The sequence below is a fragment of the Carassius carassius genome, chromosome 19, assembly GCF_963082965.1.
Source record: "Carassius carassius chromosome 19, fCarCar2.1, whole genome shotgun sequence".
NCBI classification, from domain to species: Eukaryota; Metazoa; Chordata; class Actinopteri; order Cypriniformes; family Cyprinidae; genus Carassius; species Carassius carassius.
In genome coordinates this window covers 24,562,956-24,590,227 of record NC_081773.1, presented here as the reverse complement: position 1 = coordinate 24,590,227, position 27,272 = coordinate 24,562,956, and the positions used below count along the sequence as shown (strand labels likewise).

General features: G+C 36.9%; 1 protein-coding gene across 2 annotated transcripts; it reads left to right on the top strand.

The window, feature by feature from the left end:
- The first annotated feature begins 61 nt into the window (after window positions 1-61).
- bard1 (BRCA1 associated RING domain 1) lies at window positions 62-26,234 on the top strand. Of its 2 annotated transcripts, XM_059500428.1 has the most exons (10): window positions 62-127; window positions 3,093-3,156; window positions 5,319-6,337; window positions 7,380-7,460; window positions 8,975-9,147; window positions 15,107-15,233; window positions 15,397-15,529; window positions 16,819-16,914; window positions 23,673-23,770; window positions 25,823-26,234. In XM_059500428.1, the coding sequence occupies exons 3-10, from the start codon at window positions 5,321-5,323 to the stop codon at window positions 26,156-26,158; spliced, it is 2,061 nt and encodes a 686-aa protein (XP_059356411.1). In that variant the 5' UTR covers window positions 62-127; window positions 3,093-3,156; window positions 5,319-5,320; the 3' UTR covers window positions 26,159-26,234. The 2 variants fall into 2 exon arrangements, with proteins under 2 accessions (XP_059356411.1, XP_059356412.1); XM_059500429.1 differs by lacking the exon at window positions 3,093-3,156 and having other exon boundaries at window positions 71-127.
- The last annotated feature ends 1,038 nt before the right edge of the window (window positions 26,235-27,272 follow it).

Here is a 27,272-nt window from a genome sequence, read left to right as displayed (position 1 = left end):
ATAAAAGTGTAAAGTGTAAATAAAAGTGAAGCGTTGCACTTCAAATCCCCAGTTGACCAATCAGAGTGAACGTTGGCTGAGCCCCTCCCCTTCGCTTCCCGCATTCTTGGCGTGAACTTCAAAACAGGTCTGTACTGTGATGATCGCTCTCTTGCTTTGTTATTATGGATCAAGAAAGATAATTCTATCACTCGGTCAAACCCTGTGACACGAACCAGGACTCGAGATGCGTTTTTTTTGCTGTGTTCTATGGCAGGCTGGCAGCTATGCTTTAGTTTCATAATGAAAGCAGTTCAGATATCCTAGTTCTGACTTCTGAACACGCCCAGTCCAAGTCATTTTGCTTTAAATTTGCAATTCATCCATTATGAGAGAGCATGTGTGCCTTAAATATATACTTTGCAGGTAAAGTAAATTAGAAATGTTAGTCCCACTGATTTTATTGATTCGCATAATGCTTATCTGAATACGTATCTTATTTATAATTTGCAGCGTTTTCTGGATTATGACATGAATATGTCAAGTGAACTGTAATGCGAGTTAACCTCTGTATATTCTATATATTGCTTTATTTTAGTTACTTTTCTTTAAAGTATCCTCTTTGCAACAGTGATAGCAAATCCGACAGTGTTGCCAAGTTTGCCATTTTCCCGCGGAATTAGGAGACTTAAACACTGTTAACTTGTTTTTCATGTCCGCGGGTAGTAAAAACTTGAATATAATTAGAATATTTATGCGATATTTTACCAGGGGAGCACCGCCAAAAAAACGTGTTTTTTTTTACCCCCGCAACGCGATTTAAAAAATGGTTTGAGTAGCAATTGGGCGGGTTTTGTTTTGAAAAAAACTGGCAACCTTAGCAGGCGCATTCACCTTCCCATAATTCTCTTTTCTAATCATTCACCATCCAGTTTTTAAGTTATTTTCCCCATTCTACCCTTTTCTTTATATTTGCCAGCTTCAGATGTGGTTTTATCTTTGAAACTCTTCTTAAAAGGCCTGCGCCTCAGAGTCTTCTCTTCAGTGTTGCAGATGAAACTGGTGTTTGGTGTGCGCTGTTCATTGAAGCTGCCAGCTGAGTATCAGTGAGGAGTCTGTTTCTCAAGCTAGAGACTCTGAAGTTCTTGTCTTCTGCAGTGTTGTGCATCTGGGCTGTCCACTTCACTCTCCGTCCTGGTTAAATACAGTTTGCTTTCTTCTTTCAAGGAGGTGGTACATGGGATAGCCTTTATCTCTCAAATGAACAATAGACTGATGAGCATATAGGAAAAGCTTTTTCTTCACAGCCCTTTTGAAGCCACAATTCGACTTCACAAATGCGAGTGTGCTCAGTACTTAAAAGAAAGATTTTGTGTTGCAGTTTCTAAACTTAAAGTAATGATTTCAAACGGTTATATTTTGCACATTTATTATTGTTTCACTTTAATTTTGATCATTAATAATAATTCATTACATTTATATAGCGCTTTTCTAGACACTCAAAGCGCTTACATTGTCAGGGGGTATCTCCTCATCCACCACCAGTGTGTAGCATCCACCTGGATGATGCGACGGCAGCCATATTGCGCCAGAACGCCCACCACACACCAGCTTACTGGTGGAGAGGAGAAAGAGTGATGAAGCCAATCAGCAGATATGGGGATTGTTAGGAGGCCATGACGGTCAGAGGCCAATGGGCGAATTTAGCCAGGATGCCGAGGTCACACCTCTACTCTTTTCGAAAGACATCCTGGGATTTTTAATGACCACAGAGAATCAGGACCTCAGTTTAACGTCTCATCCGAAGGACGGTGCTTGTTGACAGTATAGTGTCCCCATCACTACACTGGGGCGCTAGGACCCACACAGACCACAGGGTGAGCACCCCTACTGGCCTCACTAGCACCTCTTCCAGCAGCAACCTAGTTTTCTCAGGAGGTCTCACATCCAGGTACTGACCAGGCTCAGCCCTGCTTAGCTTCAGTGGGAAACCGGTCTTGGGCTCCAGGGTGATATGGCTGCCGGCATTCAAAAGGTACCTTGGTTAACAAAAGTATCACTTTTAAAAATCATATGTCTATATCATAGACTGTATAGAAACATGGATGTAGTATCCGTGACATCACCCGTAGACTCCTGAAGAGCGGGCCGTCGCCATCTTGGCGAATGGCCATCTCGCCATTTTTCCTGCTGTAAAGTTGGGCATTTAAACATTGGGAATTTATGGGACTGACTCCCTTTTGCAGCCAGCCTCAAGCGCCCAGTCGATGTCACTTCTTTGTTGGCTTCACGAGAGAGAGCATAAATATGACATAAATATGATTTAAAACATAATCAAAATTATACACAAGTCCTGGGGCTCGTTTCAGAAAGGAGGTTAAATGAAAACTCTGAGTATGTTAACCCTGAAATGAGGGAAACTCTGGGTTTTCTGTTTCAGAATGGGAGGATTGTCAAACCTGAGAAAGTAGGGTAAGTCAAGCCCGTTTCTGAAAGAGTGAGCCGGTGTGTCTTGAACATATACTTTGCAAGAAAAAGAAAATTAGAAACGTTAGTCCCATTGATTTTATTGATTCGCATAATGCTTATCTGAATCCGTATCTTATTTATAAATAGCAGCGTTTTCTGGATTACGACATGAATGTCAAATTAACTGTAATGCGATTAAATATATATATTGCTTTATTTTAGTTACTTTTCTTCAAATTATCCTCTATATGCAACAGTGATAGCAAATCCGGAAAAAAAAAAAAAAAAAAAATATATATATATATATATATTTAAATATATAAGGTATATATAGGAGATACACCAATTGCAATTTTCTTGGCCAATTCCGATTTTTTTGTAAGTGTGACCTGCTGATACCAATTTTTTTACTTTTTAATGGCAAAATTATTTACATAATAAAAAAATATTAAATATTACCTTCCATATAACAAAATGTCATTTCGAACTATGTTAGTTAAATTTTTATTTTTCATATCAAATTTTTACATTGTGTCCGCTGAAGAGGAAACAGAAGAAGCATTTGAAGTGGAATTAGATGTACAGACTGTTTGATGAAGCTGGGTTGCTATAAACACATGGTATGTATGTGGTCTGTCCCATAGATCTTGTTCAGGAACCCATGCTGGTCCAAACTGGAGTCCCTCCTGAACCCCTCAGAGTCCTCAAGTAAGACAAGTCTTTTGCATCATGACATAAAGTACCAATTATAACATAAATTTGGCGCGTTTATATTTCTAGGGCGGGCCTGCAACTGCCGAAATCATGCTGAAAGTGTGTGCAATTGCTTTCAATGGTAGCCTGGTTAAAACCAGACCCTTTTCAGTTGAAACTGAGTTAGGGTCTGGCAAAGCCTATTAGATGTCTCGTTTCTAAAGGGGCGTCACCGACGGACCTCGTTCAAATGCCTCTGGGCGCAATTGGATAGACCTAAAACCAAACAGAGCGATGAAGGAGATGACGTATGCAGACTTGAAGGCTTCAAGTGTTGTTCTTTGCTCGGGTTTTAACGCAAAGTTAAAGTTTAAATCACTTAAAACAGACGCGATAGCAGTTTCGAACGAATGTTCCTCTGCAGCATCCATCTTTGTAATGTACAAAATCTGCTTTACCGTCGCTGCCCTGTCGTCATCGTGTAAACCCCGCCTCAACGTTTCTGATTGGTGCCGCGATTTCGGCGGCACAGAAACGAGCTAGATAGTCCTCTATGCCAGACTATTCTGTAGAGAGAATTGAAATTCGCCGGAAGTAGTCTGGGTTTTCCCAGGCTATTTCAATGGCGCTCTGTTTTCACTTTCACTTTTGAATTTCGCTTATGTTCAGGGGAGGGGAGGAGGCACAGTAACTCATTTTTGGGGGGGCATGGTCAGTGAATGTCCCCTTTGGCATGAACCCTGATTATAACTTTAATACGTATATATTATTACGTTCCTTAATGTAACTGAATGCTATTTTTCAACACAAATCCTCAACTGAACTTTGAGACAGATAATGAGTATAATTATGCAATGTAATTTTCCATAGTAGCTTTAGCAGTTTTCTCTGAGCTCGGGGTGCTGTTGCCGATGGCAGAGAGATGTGCTGTCTGACAGACAGGTCTGTGCTCCAGGGGTCAGGGCGTTTAACGCTGCACAGGAGATTGAGTTGGTGGAGAGGTCATACTGGTTCACTCATGCTAGAGCTGCTGTAGCATCAAAGACAGCTAGGCAGGAGAAGCAGATAAAACCACCGAATAAATGTGCTCATAACAATTTGCACACCAGACTCTGCTTTGGCTCTGTCATCATTACAAGGTTAATGTCAGCAGGGGACATTTAGCCACTACTTACAGGGGTCATCGGAGGCTACATGCTATTTTACAAGTTGTTTGAACTGAAATGTTTGTTGGCAGTGTGTGTACACAACCACCCTATAATGATAAAAATCCATCCATCCAGTTTTTTTTTTTTTTTTTTTAATCTACTAAAATCTTTACCCCTTTCTCAAATCGAGCCGATCTCAGATGCATGTCTTTGTGATGTCACACAGATAGGCCCCTCCCACAATAGTTTGATTGACAGAAGCGTTTCAGCACAGACTGGACTGTAGTCTTACTTTAGACCCGCCCTGAGTGAGCTGTCATCAGTCCGCCATTGTTTTGACGCCAGACCAGATGTAGACAAGAATGTCTCCTAAGCTCCTAAATCACAATTCCTAATAATGTGCTAATTAGCAAGTTTCACATGAATACGGCTAAAGTAAACAGTCTCTCTGAGACCAGCTCGGAAGAGAGGGGTGGGGTCAGCAGAGCTCATTAACATTTAAAGGAAAATGCTACAAAACGGCTTGCTCTGAAAAGAACTGTTTTTGACAGGTAAAAATTTTTTTTTTTATTTTACACTACCATTGAGAAATTTTAATCAAACTATGTTACAGATGATTAAGGGAAAAATCTATTTTTTTAAGCTCAAAATAAAACATTCAATTTCCTTTTTAGTTGTTCCATATATTTTTGAAAAATGTATAATTTTTTTTATCAAAAATCTCAGAAAATATATCAATTAATATCTTTATCTTAAACTCAAAGTGTAAATAAAATAATTTTCAAGGTTATGTAATGTAAAATAATAGTAATGAATTCGGTAATGCCAAGTTTATAAAAGTATATATAATATAACTATATTGTTTTACAGTATAAATTAAGTAACCTATATGCGTTTATATATATTCTACTTAAACTAATTGTTTACATTTATTTTTGAAGAGATGTTTTTATTATGTCCTTTTATGTCTTTCTTTATGTCTTGCTTTCTGAAATGACTTCTTTTTCAAATATGATTCTCTTTGTTTAGGCATGGTCACTGATACCATAAAGTCGGTTGAGAGCTTTATTCCTAAGAATAAGAAGAACATCAAAATATGGTTTAGCCCAAAGAGTCGTAAAGTACGCTGTTGCATTGAGAAACCTGTTGACTCAAACAAATCAAATGAAGTCCAGGGAAAGAAAGCCGATATGTCACCTTCTTTCAAAGACCTGTCCGTCTTCAACTTCACCTCTTCCTCCCAGGAGTCTGGGTCATCCTCCCCTCCACGGGGGAAGGCAAATAAGAAAATAAAGAAACGAAAGATCAGCCAAGCCTGCAAACAAACCCATGTTGGTCAAAGGCCAAAAACATGGACTCAGACTATGCAAGAATGTAAGAGGCTAAAGCTGGAGGCTATCAATCAGCAGTGGGCCTTTGAAAAAGAGGGTTCTATAGACAACAAGAATGAAGGGGATGAGAAAGTGAGCTCTGGAGATGACAACAGGAGATATAGTAAGAAAGTTTCTTTTCATTTTCCTCCCAGCCAGCCTGAGGAATCTCATATGACTGTCCATCAAGAACAAAATCAAATTCCCAGTCCTCAAAAAAGCATTCAAAGCAATTTGGAAGTTGAAGTCATTGAGAAGCAAAGCTCTGCAGCTTTGAGTTCACCATGTTACGATCAACATGTAGAGTCAGTCACTGATATCCCACAAGAATCCAATGAAAACACTCCAGGGCCTCCTCAGCCTTCCCTTCCCAGAGTGTGTAAGAGAATCAGAGAGGATCGGGACAGTGATGATCCACAGAGAATGCCAAAACAACCCAGAACAACTTCAGGATGGAAGAAGAGATCATTACGAGAAAGAGCTGCTTCAACTGAAGACTGTTCTCAGAGTCTGCGAACATCCAGACAGTCTAACGTGAAGCAAAACGTGAACCCAGTCACACCAGCTACCCCGGACCTCGGGAGGAAGTTTTCAAGTGTGAGACACAAGCGGGCAAATCCTGCTTACATGAAGAGGAACCAAAATGGAGAAACGCCACTGCATTTAGCTGCCATAAAGGTTTGTGTTCACTTTTATCTGCATTTTGACAAAATAACATACATTTGTGCTAAAAGAGAGTTTCAAAACAGCCTTTGACGTTAATACATGGAAGATGTTTCGTTCTCTAATCTAATGCTCACTTAAAATAAAAATTTGCTAAAACTGTTAAATATAATATTAGCAAATTTCTAAATTTTACATAATGAAAATTGTAATAATGTGTTGCCTAAATTAACCAATTGATTAATTAGCATTTAAAATGTTTGAATTTAGTAAAAGAAATTCTTTACAATAATTTTTAATACTTGTTATTTATCACTTTTTGTCCATGACTAATATTGTCTCAGGTATTAGAGTATAAATACCGGTGGATCCATATTTTTACCGTATTTTCTGGAAAAAAGTATCAGCTTTATATACAGTAAGTCGACTGGGTCAAAATTACATTGCTGAGAGTAAAAAAAACTAAAATAAGTCACATCATTGTAAATTTGTTTTATTACAACAGAGAATAATAATGTAAAATAAATGAGTTAATGTAAAATATTTTTTTTAACAAATTTTGTAAACACTAAAACGTATTTTAGTTCCGCTTCACAAAAATCCTTAAAATTTAATGTATACATAAAAAATAAACCTAAATTCTAGTGGCATTCATTATAGACAACTTTTAAAGCAAAACTGAATTACAGGAATGTGGAAAATGTGCTAAATTAATAAATTTGGCATTCTTAACAAGCACAAACTGTGCAAAAGTTGAATGGGTGGAGATATAAGAACTGAAACCCAAAAGGTAAAAAAAACATGACTTTAACACATAATATAGCTGCATTATATTTTTTGTCCTCCTTGCCCTTGTGACCATATGTCACTAACCAGCAATTACATTTTTAAAAAAATTTTTTTACTGTACTGGTTTGCTTGTATCTGAGACTGATGTTTGTTAGTATTCCAGCAGCGAGTCACTGTGACCACTTAATGATTGATGCTAGGTCAGTGTTTGAGTCTGGTTGATCAATATCTGCTACCACAGACCTTTTGTCCCTGGTCTTCTGTACAGGGTGATGTGGAGGAGGTCCGTAAGCTCCTGGCTCAGGGAGCCGACCCAAACCTGAAGGACAATGCAGGCTGGACACCACTGGTGAGAGAAGACAATTTACACACAATCCAACATAAATCTTTTACACATAAAAAGCCTTGTCTTTTGTTCAAGGTTGTCTGGGCTGAAAATGGTTGGAAAGCTTTTCCTTGTATGTACAGTAATAGTAATGTATGTTATCCTAACTGAATTCTGTATGTTCAGCTGTTGAACTGTCTGAATGGTTATTATAGATTTTACCATTACCCTTCTGTGTTTGTGGTTGTTTTTCAGATGTTTTATCGTGTACATTATTTATTGAAATCCTCTGTCTTGTGTTCCATTTTGCTGATGAAGTGTAAGATCAATGTAGCTTTTTGCACCTGGAAATGGTAAAATGAAATATGAACACTAGTAGTGCAAAAGTTTGCATCTTTTGCCACATGAATAAGTTTGTACATTTACTGTCAGTGCAGTATTTTGTAAGTGACAAAATTCCAAAGAAAGGTATAAAATAAATCAGCATAAAATAAATTCAGGACAAGTACTATTATTATGGAGCACAAGATATTGTATATCTCAGAACTATAGGTTTTTGAGTCAAAATTTATACTCCCAAGTTTTATTTTATTTTTAGATTTTTGTTATATATTTTATTATGTTTAATTTCATTACAATAAGTATATATTTGCAATTCTGTCCTCTAAACTATCATAAAAATTAAAATGATCACATTTTTTTTGCAAGCTGTTGGGTGAACACAATATATACTGAAAGTTTGAACTGTGTGCTTAGGACAAGTTTTTTTTGTTAGGTTGTGGCAAGTTGTCACACCTTAAAGGAAATTAATTTGTTAATTACAATCTATTTCTAATCTATGTTTTATTTTATGTAACATTTTATTTCAGTTTTTTAAATGATTTGGTAAACTTTTTAATAGCACGTTTCAGTGTGACTTCTTACCCCATATAATGTTATAGGCGACGCTTACCCCATATAGATGAAAGGTCAGTGTGTTTTTCCTTCCTGAACAGTATTGGTACTGTTTTTTTTTTTTTTTTTTAAGCCAAGACTCTATGGTCTGTACCTCTGCAAAAATGTACTTTAATAAGAAAACATACACTGAGAAATATTAAGTGACCCCTACAAGTGTGACCTTAGTTCAGGTTCCTTATGCTTGATATTGTATGTTATAAATGTACTTGACGGTTTCAATAATGTATCATTATTAATTTCACATTACAGTATGCTATTGAGAATTAGGAATGGGGATTCTTAACAGCTGAATCATAAATCTTCTAAGAAAAACCTTTCACAACTGAATAATAATGAACCACAACATGTTCTTAGTTTCTTAAAGAAAAATCTCTGTGAATATATAACTGCATTTCCCCTCAGTCATAAATTCCACAGGTCTAGCTTAAAGGCCTTTGTCGAGCTGCGGATGCTGGGGAATTATTAGGTCCAAACTATTATAATAATGCTTTTGCTCTTATAATCCTTTATGATATGACAGAACATTGTTTTATCTGCTACTAAGGCAATTAAGGATTGTATTTGTGTTTTTGTTTTTGCAGCATGAGGCTTGTAATCTGGGTCACCTGAGAGTGGTGGAGGAACTGCTCCAGCAGGGGGCGCTGTTGAACACCCCAGGCTATCAGAACGACTCTCCGCTGCACGACGCCGTGAGGAACGGTCAAATAGCTGTGGTCAAGCTTTTGGTTGAACGAGGCGCATCTCAAAGTGTCCTGTGAGTACTTGACCTTACACTCTCTCACCAATCACCTGAAGGTTTGGTTGGAGATCAGATTTATATTGCTTTAAACAACACTGTGTTAAAATAAACCCAATCAGGCCAGATGGTACAGCATAACTGTAACACTACCTGTCAAAAATTGTTGATTCAGATTTTAAGTTTAGATTTTTATTTTTTAAGTTGCTTATGCTAACCAAGGCAGCATTTATTTGATTAAAAGTTCAGTAAAAACAGTAAAACTGATTATTACAATTTAAAAATATATAATATATATATATATATATATATATATGTGTGTGTGTGTATACATATATATATATATATATATATATATATATATATACATATATATATATATATATATACACACACACACACACGCACATGTATATATATGTGTGTGTGTTTTTTATATTATAATAAAATGTTTTTTTTTTACAATTTGATAAAGGCGGTTCCTAATGTTTTTGAATAAAATGTCTTATGCCTTTATTTGTTAATTATCATAATTATTATCTATATATATATTTTTTAAATCTTACAAACACACACACACACACACACACACACGTTTTTATTTGTAAAGGTAAAGTAAAAAGGTCTTAATTTTATGAACACCAACCAACAAAAGTGACGTGACGTGACATTCAGTCAAGTATGGTGACCCATACTCAGAATTTGTGCTCTGCATTTAACCCATCCGAAGTACACACACACACACACTGTGAACACACACCCGGAGCAGTGGGCAGCCATTTATGCTGCGGCGCCTGGGGAGCAGTTGGGGGTTCGATGCCTTGCTCAAGGGCACCTAAGTCATGGTATTGAAGGTGGAGAGAGAACTGTACATGCACTCCCCCCACCTACAATTCCTGCCAGCCCGGGACTCGAACTCACAACCTTTCGACTGGGAGTCCGACTCTCTAACCATTAGGCCACGACTTCCCCAAATAGAATTTGTCATGAATTAATACACCTAGCATCCAACAATAAAACAAATACTGTTATGGCTAAAATTCAATATATCTGCTTGTGACTGCACCTCAACACTACAAAAGAAAAGATGTTGCAAAATCTCTCCAGGTTGACACATTTCTCTTGTTGAATGGTATACCGTCATACAGTATATGCTTCTCAGCCCAGTTACGGTATGTGATGGTGTTTTATTCGTTCATTTTAAATGTGCATATTTTGTAACTTGTAACTGCGCCATAGTGTATACCTGGTGTCGAGATGTTTGGGAACTTCTGCTTCGCTTCCTCCCATATGCTCATATCTTAAAATCTATTTCCTCAAGATTGGCAGTGAACCCAAATGTGCGAATGCTCATCCCGAGACTTCTCTGCATGCGTCTCTGCGTCTCTTTTTGTCTGTCTGCCCTTTGTACATTGATTGACTAGTGCTGTGCTATACATTGGGAGCACATAAAGCATCAGCAGATTTATGCTTCGTTAGTCAATGGTGAAGTGAAGCATCAGCTCTGTCATAGAAGCACTGCACAGAAGCAATCCACTCCTGTCAGACATTATCAATCACTTTCACTCCTTGTGGTCTGGAATCGGAGCAGTGGAGCTATAGGGGGAATTGCTGTGGGCAGAGCCTTCGCTGTAATGTGTTGTATGAATTGACTGGCACATTCCTGCTGTATAAGCAGTAATCTTTAATGCTTTTCAGATCTGAAAAGCTGCTTCTTGAGGGACAGTGAGGGTAGCAACTACAAGCGAGACTCTAGTGAGCTACATGAGCAGCATCCTAACTGTCACAAAACCTCATAAGTGACTGATTTGGAATGCTCTTCATGGACAGATACACATCACAAACAGCACTTTTTTAAATATTTAATTAATCTTTTTTTTTTTTTTTATGAAATGTTTATTCACTAGCATGCAAAAGTTTGGGACAGTAAAATATTTTATGTTTTTAGAGTCTTTTGCTCACCATGGCTGCATTCAATTTGATCAAAAATATAGTAAAAAGCAGTAGTACTGTGAAATATCATTACTATTTAATATAATTTACTGAATTGTTTGAAATGTAAAATATAAATATATTTTGATAAAGATTATGAAAGAAATTACATGAATTGATAAAAAAATATAGTAACAAATGAATATTTTGAAATACTATTACAGTTTAATATATTACTTTAATATTAAATGGTTCCAAATTTAAAATGAATGAATGAATGAATATTGTTGTTTTTGAAAGAAGTATCTTGCGCTCTTAAAATACATGTTAATTTACTAGTGTTTAAAAGTATGAGGTCAGTAAGATGTTTTTTAAGTTTCTTATGTTAAGTAAGTTTCTTATGCTCACCAAGGTTTTGTTTATTTAAGCAAAAATAAAGTAAGAACCATAATATTGTCAAAAATTACAACAATTTAAAATATCTATTTTCTATTTTAATATATTCTGAAAAACTATATATTTTTGTGATGGCAAAGCTGAATTTTAAGCATCATTACACCAGTCATCAGTGTCACATGGCCCTTCAGAAATCATCCTGATGCTCAAGAAATGTTTCTTCTTATTATTTTGTAAAACATTTGTTCAGCTTAATATTTCAAAAGAACGACATTTATTAGAAACATCTTTACTGTCATTTTTGGTCAATTGAATGCATCCTTGTTGAATAAATGTATTTTAAAAAAACTTTACTGACCCCAAAGTTTTCATTGGTAGTGTATTTGGCTTAAATGTAGATCAGGCCAGTATTTGGCCATTTCGAAACAGTAATGCCTGCTTGGCTGATTGTCAGTATCTGGAGTAGCCATTGAAAAACCCATATTGGCAACCACTAATCTCGCCTTTTTTCAGCTTGTTGCTTTCCATTCTGACATTGCTTTCTCTCTGAAGAAAGTGTCCTAGGAGGCAGCATAATTAAGATGCAACAACACCTAGTAAGGCAGCTTACTAGGCTTCGGAACAGAACAGCTGTGTACTAGTAGGCAAATTTAGATGGATTTGGCCTGCATAAGCTCGATTTGTTATGTTGGTGTGATCTGAGCAAAGGAGCGCACTGCTTTCATCCAATCGATGAGATCTGGTTAGCTCTAGTGCTTAGCGGCACCATTCGTGATTGCTTCAGTAATGTGGACAGGAACAGCTGGAGCACCTCTGAGGACTAATTTTCACATCTTCATCGATCTGTGATTCATTGGTCCCTTTTACCGCTGGCATCTGTGTCTGATTTGTCAACTACGAGATGAATGGAGTTGCTGAGAGGTTTTAGCTTACTAATATAACTCTTTAACCGCATGGAGTGTCTTATTTTGCTGGAGGTGATGAATGCACACCTACCCTTTATCAGTATGGGTAACACACACGCGCATGTATGTGGCGTCTGCGTATGAGACACTTTGGCATTATTGGATTTTCACTTTTTGAGATTAGAAGCTGTGCGCCGCACCAAAACAAAATCATTTACATCCTTTGGGAGTGTGGAGAGACTGTGGTCTTGTTTGGGGGTGGGGGGTGGCTCATGAATCCAAATGAAATTTTATGGACCAGTGGACCTCTTAATTGCCCCCCAGGTGTTATCTGTGCTGAAGCTTAACCTCAACATACATCCCTCTCCACTTCATTTAATTTCCACCTCTCTTCTCCCTACCAGCCAACAGGGACGAATGACCTGACGAGGGGCCGTCACATACTGCTTGCCAAACAGATCCTCTTTGGATTTGTCCTAGGCCATAACCTATTGCTCATCTGATAGTTTTGCATACAAAGTGAGTTACACTGTGTAAACGAGGTCATAATCTATTTTTAGGTCCTTTTCCCCAAATGAATGGAAGCTTGTTTTTGCCACTGAATAAAAAAATAATAAAAGGTAATTATGACTTCTCACAATTTTTTTTTTTTTTAAGTTTACATCTTCCAATTCTGACTTTTTCCTTAAATTAGTTTGATATAAATGCATAATTCTAAGTTAAAAAGTCAGAACTGCATGAAATAAACTCCCAATTTCAAGTCAGCATTGACATACTGTAAACTCGCACTTCTGACTCCCCCCAACCCCCCCCCCCCCAGAATTGTGAGCTTGTCTCCTAGTTTTAACTTCATAAAATGCAATTGTGAGTTATAAAGTCAGAGTTGTGAGAGAAACTCGGTATTTTAAGGAAAAATCTGAATTGTGAGCTGACTTTTTGTTCAGAAATTGACTGCAAGATTTGTAACACAATTGCGAGTTTATATCAGTTTTGAGAAAAGAAGTCAGAATTGCGGGATATAAACTTGCAATTGCCAGATTATTTCAGATTGCAAGTTTAATTGCCCAGTTTGGACATGCAATTGACCCTTAACCAGGAGTTTGATTGTCAGGCGATCTGACCAACCATAATGCTAAATCTGCCATCTTGTTCGACAAACAAACCAGACAGGAGTGTAGATCAACGTCGGTGAATGTAAACTTGAAAAATGGTGTGTATTGACATATTTCCGCAGTTGAAACAAGATACCTTCTGTTGTTCATTCATGTTTATCTGGTGCCATAACTAACTGCCGCTGGAACTGAGGCACTACAGCGATCTGTAACGTCACATTAAAGAGCCACAAAATGGTATTTATTGTTTCAGTTTAAAAAAAATGACACAAGTTGAAAGCTGAGACTTTGGGCCCTATTTTAATGATCTAAATGCAAAGTGTATAAAGCAAGGGCGCAGGTGCACTCAGGGCATGTCCAAATCCACTTTTGCTATTTTAACGACGGAAAACCAGTTGGTGCGCCCGGGCGCATGGTCTAAACAGGTTGTGCTTATTCTCTTAATGAGTAATGGGTGTTTTTTGGGCTTAACGTGCAATAAACCAATTAGAGTCTCAAATTCCATTCCCTTTAGGAGCCAGTTGCGGTTGTGCAATGACCGATTTGCTATTTTGCTATTGGAATTGGCAAGTGCAAAGACAAAACGCGTCTCCGAGATGAAACGGAGCTGCTTGTGTGCGAGCAACTAGATAGCCTAATTCTGATACATGCAATGACTATCCATTATGACGTGTAGGCATTTTTATATTGAATTAGCCTACAAAAAAGTCCTATGCATTGCAATCCTTTAATTTTTTATATTTGGCATTTTTGTGTGCTCTTGTGCGTCCCTGTGTTTAATATGCAGCGTGTACGCGCGTTGCAGACCTGCTTATACTAACACGCTCTTTAAATAACAAAGAAAAAACATTGCACCAGACTTTAGACAAGGTTTGAGTTGGTCTATGGCGCAGTCTATTTTCAGCTCCTTAAAATGGCAATGCACCAGCAATGCGCCTGAACACACCTCTTTTTTAGACCAGCACGCCCATGGGCGCACAAATGGGCGCAAATGCATTTGCTAATTAAACGACGTGGCACTGGATGGGAAAATGGGAATGGCACCGGACTGAAACTAGCAAACACACTTGTGCTGTGCCTAGCGTCGCATTTCTTATTTATGTTTTCAATATTTTTTATGTTTTTAATGTTACATTTTTTTCCTAATGCATCTGTTGTGATTGTCCAATACTCATTGAGGTAAAAATTAAGATTTTGTTAATAAAAACTTTCTATTATAAATTATATATACAATACAATAAATTACATGAAGTTCCCTTAGAAAAACATTCCATCATAAGAAGCTGTAATATCTTTTTTATATATATATATATATATATATATATCTGCCACAAAACTCCCATTCTCTGTTTATTTGAGACAAGACTTGTGAGCATGCCTCTGAACTATAAAAATACTAAAGGGATCGAATTGAATTGAACATATTCTTTTAAACTTCATAGCCATGCAGAAATAAAGGCCACACCTTTCTGTAAGGTTTTAGTTGGTTTGAACTTTTCTTTGAGTCAGGCATTAGCAGGCTTAACAGAACACATCTAGAGGATACACAGTTTATCAAATATGTCCTTGAAAATGTTTTTGTTTTCAATAAAGAGCATTTTGCATAAACTATGCATATAACCATGATTTCAGGAATATTTTTGGCCTGCGGCCGGTAGATTATGCGCTGACTCCAGAAATGCAGGAGGTCCTAAGAATGGGCCCAGAGGCACCGCATCACATAACAACCACCCTGAGCCCCACCGCCAGCCTCAGTAAGGTACATGACTTGAACCCGTATCACAGACAAACAAACACACTCAAAACAAACAGATAAAAATTGCTGGTATTTTGTACATCATCTCAAGTTGATTTGAGACCTCATCTGTCAAGAACATAAATGCAAATGAAGTGTGTAGTACAGTTTATTTGTATTCTCGCAGGCTGCAGGCTGTGTGCGAGAGACAGGTCCAGTGGTTGTGATTGGCAGTCAGCTGACGCAGACTCAGCAGAAGCAGCTCACCAAAGCAGCTCAACTCCTTGGAGGGAAACAAGTGCATTCCTTTTCTAGAGCAGGTATAGCTCCTTTGAGTTCTTGTTCTAAAGAAATGAGTGGGTGTATCATAGTATTGAGGTATGAACCACTTTTCAAAAGTTTGGGATCATTCTAATATGCTGTTTTACTGCTCTAGAAACATTTCTTTTTGTCATTTACTATTTTTGAAGAAACCTGTTTTTTTAAAGAACAGAATTTTAAAAGTTGCAAACAAAATACTTAAAGCATCTTGTATATCTTGTAAAATGGGCAATGTGCCATGTTTTTAAATCAATGTAATAAGTCGGAAATACAGTGTACATTATTATTCTAACGTTTGACATATGGCGAAGTCTAATATCGGTTTTTAAAACTATGAACCAATCAATTGTGGGATAAGCTTATTTATGTTCCCGTGCTTATGAGTATTTATATTAGAAAAGATGTACAGTAGGAAAGCTGATGTGATGTGATTTTATTTTTCCAATTTTCATACACATACTCCTATAATTCATATTGTTATGAAATATGTGGCATATAATGACTTTTTGCTGAGGATAAGATTATTTCAACACCACGTGGATGGCTCAAAACAACTCAAGAAAACAATGAGACATTTTCAGAGCAGTGAAATGAAGTGTCTCTTCTTTCTTTGCCTTTCTTCCATCACATACAAGAGCATTACAAGGCATTCAGCTGAAGCACAAGAGGGATATTATGAAATCATACATTATGAAACCAGCACTTTCAGTGACAAATGTAGCTATTGCAGAGTCTTTCGACTCCTCCAGAAATCACACCAACAGACAAGCAATGAGCAGTGTCTCCTCTTCTAAGCAATCAAAGTTGAAACAGAGTAGAATTAAAGTAATTTAAGCAGTGTCTCATACGCTGCACATAGCTGAACAAGGGTAAAATAAAATTTTCTCGAAGAATGTAGGTTGTGTTTGTCACACAACAAAGTGAAGAGCTTTTGGATTTTTTCGATGTAAATAATCTCAAGGGATTGGTGAAGTGTGGCATACTACAGTACTTCTGTATTAGGAGCCTCTATATATTGCGTCTTTGTTTTTCTGACATTCATTGTTAGCAATGTTATGGTTAACTAAAACTAATAAATATTGTTTTTAGTAAATGAAATAAAGTGGAAATAAAATATCAGTATAATATAACATTTCCAGAAATTATAAAAGCAAAAGAAATTACTAAAATGAAAACCGAAAATATAACAATTTCTCAATAGAAATGAATACATTGCTATATTACTATTCATTTATTTGTTTGTTTATTGTAATTAACTGCTTACCCCTTTGATTAAATGTCTGTCCAGTCACCCATGTGGTTGTACCAGATGCTCCCATCATGCCCTTTTCCCTGACCACACTGCGGGGCGTCCTCAAAGGCTGCTGGATCCTCACTTTCAGCTGTAAGCAATGAGTCAAAGTTTTAAATTGTTGCATTCGTTTATGCGTAGATAAGTTTACATCTGTTTTGTATGCTGAGATTTCTGGATGATAGAAATGTAGTCTAAAAACACCAGTTACCTGTATGTGTAAAGGTAGGCAGTATTTGCTCTGTGTTATTCTTGAGCAATGGCTATTTCTGTTGAGCAAACCAATATAAAATACCTGTAAGCCTATGAGAAATAATAATACCATTGTTTGACTCTGTGGGTTTTCATATACTTGAAAACGGTAATAATTTTTACTGTTCCATTTGATCGCAGTTATGAACTTGGCATGTGGTCCTTGTTCTGTGAGTTATGTAGTGCTGTGTATTTCCATATGTGTGATTTTTCACAGCTTCGGCTTCATAGTGTAAATCAGTAGGCTCCGACTGTGCTGCCCATTCATTTAGCTCCAATTCAAGAAATCTCTAGCTCTTTTAAGTCTGCCTTCTGTGCTGAGTTCATTTCTGTCAGCGCAGTAGCAACATCAGAAGTGCACGAATGCAGCCTGAAGGAATCCTTGTTGTTCTGGTGTTTGTTCTCCAAGCTATCTATTTTGATATTGGTTATTGTTAACATATTTGTTATCCATCTTTAATATCCAGCCTACGGCAGACAACACCTTTTGGAGGGCAGTTTTACTAAATCATTAATCAGTAAAAAAAAAGCGTTCTTCAAAAAGTCTTGCAGTAGCAATGTTACATGCTGGATATTTCTAATGTTTAACTGCATGTAACATTAAATCAAGATGCTGGATGCAGATTTAAATCAGTAGGGTGTTTCAGGTGCTCCATATTCACTAAAATGTAATATTTAGGTAATTCAAATCATTTTTTAACCACCTCTAGTTATCATGCACATCTAATAACACTATTATTATTATTATTATTATTAGTGGCAGTATTTATAATTAATAGTGTATATATTTATCATTAGTGGTATATAATTATCCTTTGATTTGTTATTATTATTATTATTAATAAATAATGTTTTAATGTTGTGTTTGTTTATTTTATAATTTCAAATGGCTAATGTTTTTATGATGATTAATAATATAATAATTATAAATATGAATTAATATGATTTAATATAATACTGATGAAAATAATAATATTTAGAATAACAATAATAAAAATATTGCAGAAATAAGCTTATTTGGTCAGTTTTGTAGCACAGAATTTTCATTTAATAAATACTTTAATAATACAGTATTTTTAACTTGACTTTATATCAAAATGAGTGTGACAAAAAAAATGACATCATTCCCAAAAACACTTTAAAGTGTGGTTTACATCTGCCTTAAAGGATTATAACATGCCTTTTGTTCTTTTAGCTTTAGCAGCAGTCATATATTGTACAACTCTTTATAATTATATCACTGTTCAAATTGCAGTTGTGTTTTTTTCAGATTAATCGCAACACGATTTTGGGCCAAATCGTGCAGCAGTAAAATAATGTCTCAAATGGTTCAGTTTAGCAATCTGTCTGCGCCACACTTTATGAGCCGTTGATGCTGTGCCTCAGCTTTCTGTTCTTCTGTATGGGTCTCCATGGCTAAGTGTATCACGGTTCAGTGCCTGTGAGTGTGTGAGCTGCCAGCGCAACCGATCCACAGCTACCCACCACACTAACACACTCACGCTGAGCTTCGTTGTCTGCTCCCATCATCGTGAATCTAATTAGCTAATATGCTAATGGATCTTTGCTGCTCGGCTCACAACCTGGCCCTATCGTCCAGAGAGAGAGCCGGATTAACCCTGGGATGTAGCATCCTCACAGCCCCTGCCCTCGCAGGGTCCCGGGAAATGAACCCTGTAATTAAAGAGGCAGAGGAAGTGCAATTACAGATCATGATTACTGTGGAGGATTGTGCGTGTGTCTGAATGTGCTCCTATACTGTAGGTGGTGTCGGTGTTCTGTTACCATGGGCTGGGCTGGATATAAAGATAGCGCTACACAGTGACACTCTGAATGCAGGAATGCTAATCCTGCTAATGGCTCAGCATCACACTGCCTCAACAGAATGCAAAACTTTAATCTAAATTGGGTTTTACCTTTATAATGAAGGAGGTGGACAGAAATGTTTGGTTACTCCTACAAATTGATTTTGATTCCAGGCCTGTTCGCACTTGGTATTATAATTTATACTATTAGTATTATTGTATAATGAAATTATTTGTGAAAAACATTTAATTAACAATATTTGGATAGTCTGACGTAAAATAAGATAATGGTTGAAAAACAAAGTAAAGCATATGCTTGATTTTGTTGTAATTATGTTACACACTCTGGTAGCAATTTTTTATTTTTATTTATTTGACAAAAAAAAAACAATATACAGATAGGTGAATTGTGTGAAAAATACAGTTTTTTTTACGCGTGAAACATAAACACATGTTATATTGCACACCGTAAACACAATCAAAGCTTCAAAAAAGCACGAAAAACGGGACCTTTAACTATAGTTTGATCTTGTGTGAAACTGTGTAAATGTTGCAGGTGTGTGTGTGTATATATGTGTGTGTGTGTTAGGGCTGGGCGATATACAAAAAAAAAAGATATCTCGATATTGTCAAAATTTTTACGATATTCGATATATATCTCGATATGTTTGCATTTGCATTTAAATAATAAAAAATAAAACATGATTTTCTTTTGCCCATAAAAAAAAAAAAACTATTTACATTAAACAGCTAATTTAAGCAGTTAAAAAATCTAGACCAAGAGATCACTTACTGCTTTTTATTAAATGAATACATGTAGGCCTATATGTAACTGAAGCAGTGCAAATTAAGTAACAGTTACAGTAAGTGCATTCTGTCAACTTTTTAGTGCATGCAATTCACAATTTAAACTATGCAACTGGGATACGTATTTTATTTTAATTTTTTTAACAAGTTTTTAAGCTAAGAACACAAGTCTGTCAACTGTCTATGGTTTTAAGAGAAGCTCTGTGGCATGAAACTATGTTCCTACTGACACTAAAAACCCTCTTAGATGGGGAGCTAGTTGCTGAAGCACATAGCTATTTCTTATTTATAAATATATATAAATGAATACCAAAGACTTTTGCATTCTCTCTGTCTAGATTATGGAAACTGGTAAACATATCAGTGAAATTCCCCAATAGTAATTCCAAATGGCCATAGCCTATGTTTCTCTATTCAAACATCAGCGGTCGAGTAAGTGCATTTATTTTGCGATCACAAATGCAAACAATACAGTTGAGATCTCACGACAGAACACAGACCGGCTGAACGACGCTTTCATTAGATCGCTCAATTCCAGCTTGTTAGTGTTTTCAGATTATCGTCAGCGGCTCTTCCGCAATGAGGAGTGAGCACGTGCGCATGGTTGCCAGATTGCTTAAAATAAGCAAACACCGGGCAGAAAATGTATCCTTGTAACAGTGGAGCTCTGATTGGGAGATTTAAACTCTTGTTATCTGGCAACCGCTATCATTACAGCTCTCGTAGTAGAGGGGCGTAGAGCAGCAGTTACAGGTTCCTTTTTTGGACATTCGGCGCGTTCTTTTGGGAAAGTATGCTTGAATTTGAAATATTCGATATTCCCGATAAATTCAAATTGTACATCGTCGTCAAAATTATTCCGATATTATCGCTAATATTCGATATATCGCCCAGCCCTAGTGTGTGTACATATATATATATATACACACACAGTATATGTATGTATGTGTGTGAAGAGTTTGGTTGCAAACCGCAATAAACGGCATTTAAAAAAAAAATTGTTTCCGCCAAAATCAGTATTGTATCTGGTCGGTATTGAAAAGTCCATTTTTCATTTTACACAAAATGCGTTATTCCCAGAGGTCATGTTTTCTCAATTTTTTTTCCAAACCGCGAAAAACGCTAGTCTCTCTTTTTTGCAGAATGCGATATATCCGCTCAACCAATCACATTGCAATAGTTATGACCGTGCTTTGAATACACCCAGCATCCTAGTTTTTCTCATCTACTTTGTACTTTGTGATCAACAAACAAGGGCTGCACAATAAATTGTAGGGGTGCTCTGATCACGATCGGCCGATCGTTAATGTGCATCTCGTCAGTAAAGCCGGTTCGCTAATCAGCGGTAAATTCCCTCAGGTACGTGATTTCACATCGAGCAGCTGTTACTACACAGAGCCATTGTTAACTGAGAAGATGCGCAAATAAACGCTGAAAATGAACGTGGATTTGCGCAGGTTCTCAGTTAACAATGGCTCTGTGTAGTAACAGCTGCTCGATGTGAAATCACGTACCTGAGGGAATTTACGGCTGATTAGAGAACCAGCTTTACTGACGAGATGCACATTAACGATCGGCCGATCGTGATCGGAGCACCCCTAATAAATTGCATGTGATTGTAATTCACATCTCGTCAGTAAAGCCGGTTCTGTGATTTAATAGTACTGGTAGATCTCTATCAAGTGCTTTCAGATGGAAATGATTAGGATGTATTTAATACACAGAGCCGTAGATCACCGATAAGCTACACTATATTGCGTTCATTAGATAAATCACATTCGATTATGAACGCGATATTGAGTAGCTTGTCAGTGTTAGTGTTTTTATTAATACCATTTATGTTTTTGTTAATACAACACATAGCACTAGTCAACTAAATTAATGTAACATGGCAAAGATGAATGCACTTTTGGAAGATGAATGTAAGGGAAATGCCATTTTGGAATTTCTGTGGTCTAATGTGATGTTCATGATGAAATGTTATTTTATCACTGTAATTAATTTATAGCATTAACCAGATGACCCGTTTGATTAATTTTGGAAGCGATAACTGATGAATGTATTTTTAGTCCAGTACCTGTATATAAGATTAGTATTGACCAAGTTAAGATGCTGTCATATGCGGATCAACTTACTATGTTGTAAACATTCATCAGTTTCAATATGAAAAATTACTTTCATTACTCTTCACAATAGTATTAAAATTAAAGCAAATGTCAAACTGCTCAGTGTAAAGGCCCAAAAGACAGTCTGTCAGTTGGCAACAAGAGATCAAGCTAGGATCTTTACTCTTCTCTTATACTTGCTTCATATGTATTTTTAGACACTCTACAAGGTGCCCATTTATCCCCCTTGTCCTTTTTCTGTCATCATTCTCATTGGAACAACAGACAATAGCTGCCTGCTCTTCCAGAGCTCTTCAGTCAAGAAAGGGCCATTTCAGCCAGACGTACAACTAGGCCAAACCGAGCAGAACGATATCAAATAGTTGTAAACAAGTTAAGCGGGCGAAGAGGGTTTGTGATGGAAGATTTTATATATATATGTGTGAGTGAAGCAGCAGCTGTTTTTTTTTTTAGACAGTCTTGAGATCACTTTTAGTATATTGCGCTGAAGATCTTTTGTGAAGATTTTTACCTGACAGAAGTGAACAACAAGTTGTTTTCACCCTTGTTGAGACTTGAGAGAGATCCTTAGTCCCCTCCAGCTGTGCATCTCTGTGCCCTGAAAATCTTGTCCAGCTCTGTTATTTTTCCCTAGTGAAAGTTGTAAAATATAAGTATAAGACTTGCAGAATTTAAGTGTGCGTTGCATCACTGCTGTTGTACTGATTTTCCTTGAAACTGCAGATTTATTTTACACTTAAAAGAATAAATCCCCCGAAAAATTTAAATTGGCATTATTTTCATGCCGTTTTTTTTGTTCCAAACCTGTATGCTGTATATTTGTAGCAATAGCCAAAAATACATTGGATGGGTAAAAATGATTGATTTTTCTTTTATGCCAAAAATCGTTAGAACATTAAGAAAAGATCATGTGCCATGGATATATTTAGTAAATTTCCTATTGTAAATATATCAAAACGTAATTTTTGATTTTAGAAAAAAAAATGCAATACCTTTTATGTTGTTAAACTTTTTTTTTAAGATGAAAATTTAGTTCAAAACTTGCAGATCCAAGATTGGTCATAACCCACCGCCTTTCTTGGGTACAATGAAGAAAGGGCTGTAAAACCCCAACCCCATATCGGCTGGAGGGATGGGCTCTATTGCATCTTTCGCCAGTAAAAAAGCTGGTATGCATTGCACCTGCTGCCGCTTTATACTCACACTATGATCAGCTGCAGCTGGATGCAATAATTGCATGTCAATGTGCATTGGCTTGTTTATTTTACACTCGAAGTAGATTGGTCTATCAAAGCGATATCACAATTCACCGATCCACTGTCATGATATAGAGAATTACCAACTGAAAAGGGAACCAATATTTATTAGTGGTCATCCGATATATGTTTTTTGACAGCAAGTGCTGATATCTTGGAAAGCAGGGGGGGCTGATAGCCAATATAAAGCGATTTATACTTTTTTAAAAATAAATGTATTATTATTAATATTTAAGAAATTTTAAATAATTTGACAATGGATTAAAAAATAAATGCTAAAGAAGCATGCTTATACTTTAGACGACCGTATTTTTCACAAATAAATAAATATTTAATAAAAATATAATTAAAAAGAAAGTAAACACTGTAACCAACAGGGGAATCAATATTCTGGTGAGTTTGTTCAATATTCTGACTATGTCAAATTATGGGCCATAAAAGCCTGATCTATTAAATATGATAAAACAACAACAACAACAAAAAAACTATATAAAAAAAATACACAAACTTTTTTCATGTATCAGGCTTTACAGGTTTAAAATGCTGATAAACAGCTGGTAATTCTGGTATATGCCTAGTTTTCTTACTCTTAATCTTTCTTCCAGGGGTGAGTTGTAGCCTTCAGGCAGGCAGCTGGGTCAGGGAGAGCGAGAACGAGGCAGGTGACGGACCCCTGCGTGCCCGCATGAACAGAGGCAGCCTGGTGAGTGATAGGCCAACATGTGGAGGGTCTAACAGATATCGACACATTTTCCTCTCCAGAGAGGAGGAATAATGGCTGAGTGAAACCCACTCCTGGTCTTGCTCTTTAATGGTCTCTCATTGTCAATCTGCCATGTTGATCTGCTCTCCTCAGGCTGGCTTGGCTTTTATTACTGACTGTGCTATGGATTGTGGCTTGATTCGAAAGTCACACACTTCCCTGAGGACAGAGAATTCAAAGAGAGGGAGCACACTTGTGATTTTATGAGAGGACTGTGCATTGTGAGACAATATAGGGCACTGGTGATCTCTTTAGGCCATGGTGTACGACTTAAATACTCTGCAGGGAAGAAGCCAAGCTTGGTGTCCTGCTCTGATTGCTAAGAAGCCTTGCAATACAGTCTAATAGCAGCCCCGCTGTAGCTATTTAATGTGAAAACAGCTGGGTTTGGATGCGTGGTAGGATTAGGTAATGTTTTAACAATATAAAATTAAGCAACATTGTGAACGTCAAGATGATATGTTTGTTTGTGATTCAGCTCTGTGATTCAAACGGTCTGATTCATTGAATTGATTCAAAACTGATTAGGTCTTCAGTGTCACATGATCCATAATAAATCATTCTGATATGCTGATTTGGTGCTAAAGAAACATTTATTATTATTATCATTGTTGAATTGTTTAAGGTGCCCTTGTTACACGTTACATGTACTTACTATTTTAATAACAATAAATTATGCATAATTGCATTAAAGGTAACACTAAGCCAAACCTTAATCCTAACCCTTATCATATAGTAAGTACATTTGGTTAATTAATATTACACAGTACTTAAATGTATAATTACACTATAACAAGGACACCTTAAAATAAAGCTTAACCTACATTTCTATGTTGATGCATATTGTTATATAGGTTATTGTTATTATTGATTGCTTTTTAGTGAAAAAAAAAAACATTTTTAAAACCATGCTTTCATTATTTGAAAATAATTTTAACAGAAGCATTTTTTATCTGAATTGTGTCAACAGTCCGTAAACATGCAGAGAGATGAACTGAAAAGTATGGATTTTTTTAGACTCATTCCACAATATGCATTGCATATTGTGCTGAAATTTATCAAAGATAACATGAGCCTTAAAAATGGTGCACCTCTGAAATGGCATTAGAATGCAAAGGACGCATTTCATAGTTGAATTCTGCATTTATTTGTTTGATATTGCAGCTGGGTCCTTGTTATTGTGAGCCTTTAATGGCCCGAGTCTAGCATGTTGACCTCCCGACAAGTGTGTGCCAGTGACCCATGTATTTGCAGATCTTTGCTTTGGGCATATTGCGGCTCCCCTGAGCTGGCATTGTTGCAGACCCATCCAAACTAGACCAGAGCAAAAGCCTGTTACTTTAACCCCAAATGTCCTGCAGCTGCTTTCGTAGATGCGACAGAAGTGGCTCAGACTTCCATTGAACCATATCTTACCTCGTTTTTTTATCTCTTATCTCTTTGTGGCAGGTTGATAGTTACTTTTTAATTTGTGAGAGGCTCTATTTAAAGTGTTTCTGCAGTCATGGAAAACCTGGAATAATAATTTCAGTGGAATTCCCTGGAAATGTCATAGAAATAAGTAAAATATTACAGTAAAGTATATTTTTGTGACCAGTAGCTCAGCATTTCATTAGCTAGATATAGCTTCTCTATAAATGTTAATAAAATATTTAAAAAATCCTGATTAAGTAATCATGAAGAACTGGAAAAGGGATGGAAATGTTTTGATCAAAAAAGGGTTAACTGTCCTAACTGTGACCTAAGCAGTTAGCACAGTTCAGATACATTGAGTTTTAGTGCTCTTGTGGGAATTGTGGGTTCAAATCTGGCGTGTCAGCTTTCTCCCTCTTTTCCCAATAATTTTCAGTCACTTCCAATTTCAACATAGCAAAGACTCAACAAACTGGCAATAATCACAAAGCAGGCCATTATAGGATGCCATAACTGATACATTGAGGTACTTTAATGCTTTGTGTACTAAATCGCTCTTATTTTCTCATGCATCTTTAGCTCCCTCCCCTCTTTGATGGCTGTTTCTTCTACATGCTGGGGTCCTTCTGCAAGCCACTAAAACATGAGCTCATTCAGTTAGTGAAAGAAGGAGGTGGACAGCTTCTGAATCGCCAGCCCAAACCCGACAGTGACGTCACGCAAACCCTTGGCACAGCGGCCTACCATGCCCAGCCTGGTTCAGACCAGGTTCTCTGCACCCAGTATATTTTATATGATCCACAGAGCTCCTACAAACCCCAGAAGGTCCGGGTAGGTAAAGTCTGGTCGGCTCCAACCACGTGGTTCCTGGACTGCATAGCTGCCTTTCAACTCCTGCCAGTGCCAGAGCACTAGACCATCTTATTGGTGTATTATTATGTTTCAGCTTCATAATATGAAATAAAACCTTTTTTTTTCTGCATTAGATAAATGAGTTTTTATCCTTATCGGAATATAGAGCCATCATAATTGCTGTTTTCATCAAGCTTAATGTGAGGTGAAATAAAGGGTCTGACTGTCACCTGAAGATTCAAGTCACATGGCAAGTCTCAGGAGAAAGTATTTGCACACTGTTTAGAGTCTATTGTGCTGGTTCTTTCTTTCTGGGCCAAATTATGCCATCTGAAAGCTAGAAAATTATAAAAACATTTCCCATTATTAGAATACATGACCTATTTTGAGCAGCCTCGCAACTTGTGTGCAGACCATTCAGAGATCTTGTGGGAATTTGTTTTATATTCCCCCAGACAAAACTTACATCTTCATCAGACATTTAAATGCTATGCTAATTGCTTAGACCGCTTTTGTTTTAAAACCCAAATGGTATTCATAAAGTCTAGGACAGGATAATGGGATTCTGGCTACAGATGATGAGGTGGCATTTAGATTAGATCGAAAAAATACCCAAAGAGATGAATGAAGGAAATAAGAGCAATTAATTCTCAAACGGCGGCCCTTTCAAACAAGCAGGTTTTTTTGTTTTCTTTGCTCGTTGTTTCTGCAAGGGTTAAAAAAATGAAAGATTACTGGTCGTCTTTGGCCATCTCCCAAGATGCGGCTTTCAATGGGATTAGTCAGGGATGCTCCTAATTGCTATTGATTGCTGTGAGCCGCATTAAATTGCTTGGCCCTCGTCCTGCAGGGACGTGGAGGGAGGCAATTAGTGGTGTGGACGGGGTTTGGTGGGGTGATTAATTAGAGGGAATTGAGGGTCCTGTGGGTAGAGGGAAACATGCACCCAAGTCTTAACACCTGACTTTGCAAACTTTATCATCTCTGTACTAAGAGTTAAGAGCTTTCAAATGCACTTTTGCAGAACAATGTGTGCAGACAGATACAATCCTGAGGGCAATGACTCTCATTATGTATTGTTTTTTGCAGTTATTCTGTTGCCTTTGGTAAATAGTATACATGATGTCCTTAATATAATTTTTTATTCATCCAATATCATCTTTTAGCCAGAATTTAT

What these genes read in the sequence shown, in the direction of transcription:
- bard1 (XM_059500428.1), top strand. Translation starts at nt 5,321, where the DNA reads ATGGTCACTGATACCATAAAGTCGGTTGAGAGCTTTATTCCTAAGAAT. An exon ending in ATGCAGGCTGGACACCACTG is followed by an intron (nt 7,461 to 8,974) that starts GTGAGAGAAGAC and finishes TTGTTTTTGCAG; the next exon opens with CATGAGGCTTGTAATCTGGG. An exon ending in CCACCGCCAGCCTCAGTAAG is followed by an intron (nt 15,234 to 15,396) that starts GTACATGACTTG and finishes GTATTCTCGCAG; the next exon opens with GCTGCAGGCTGTGTGCGAGA.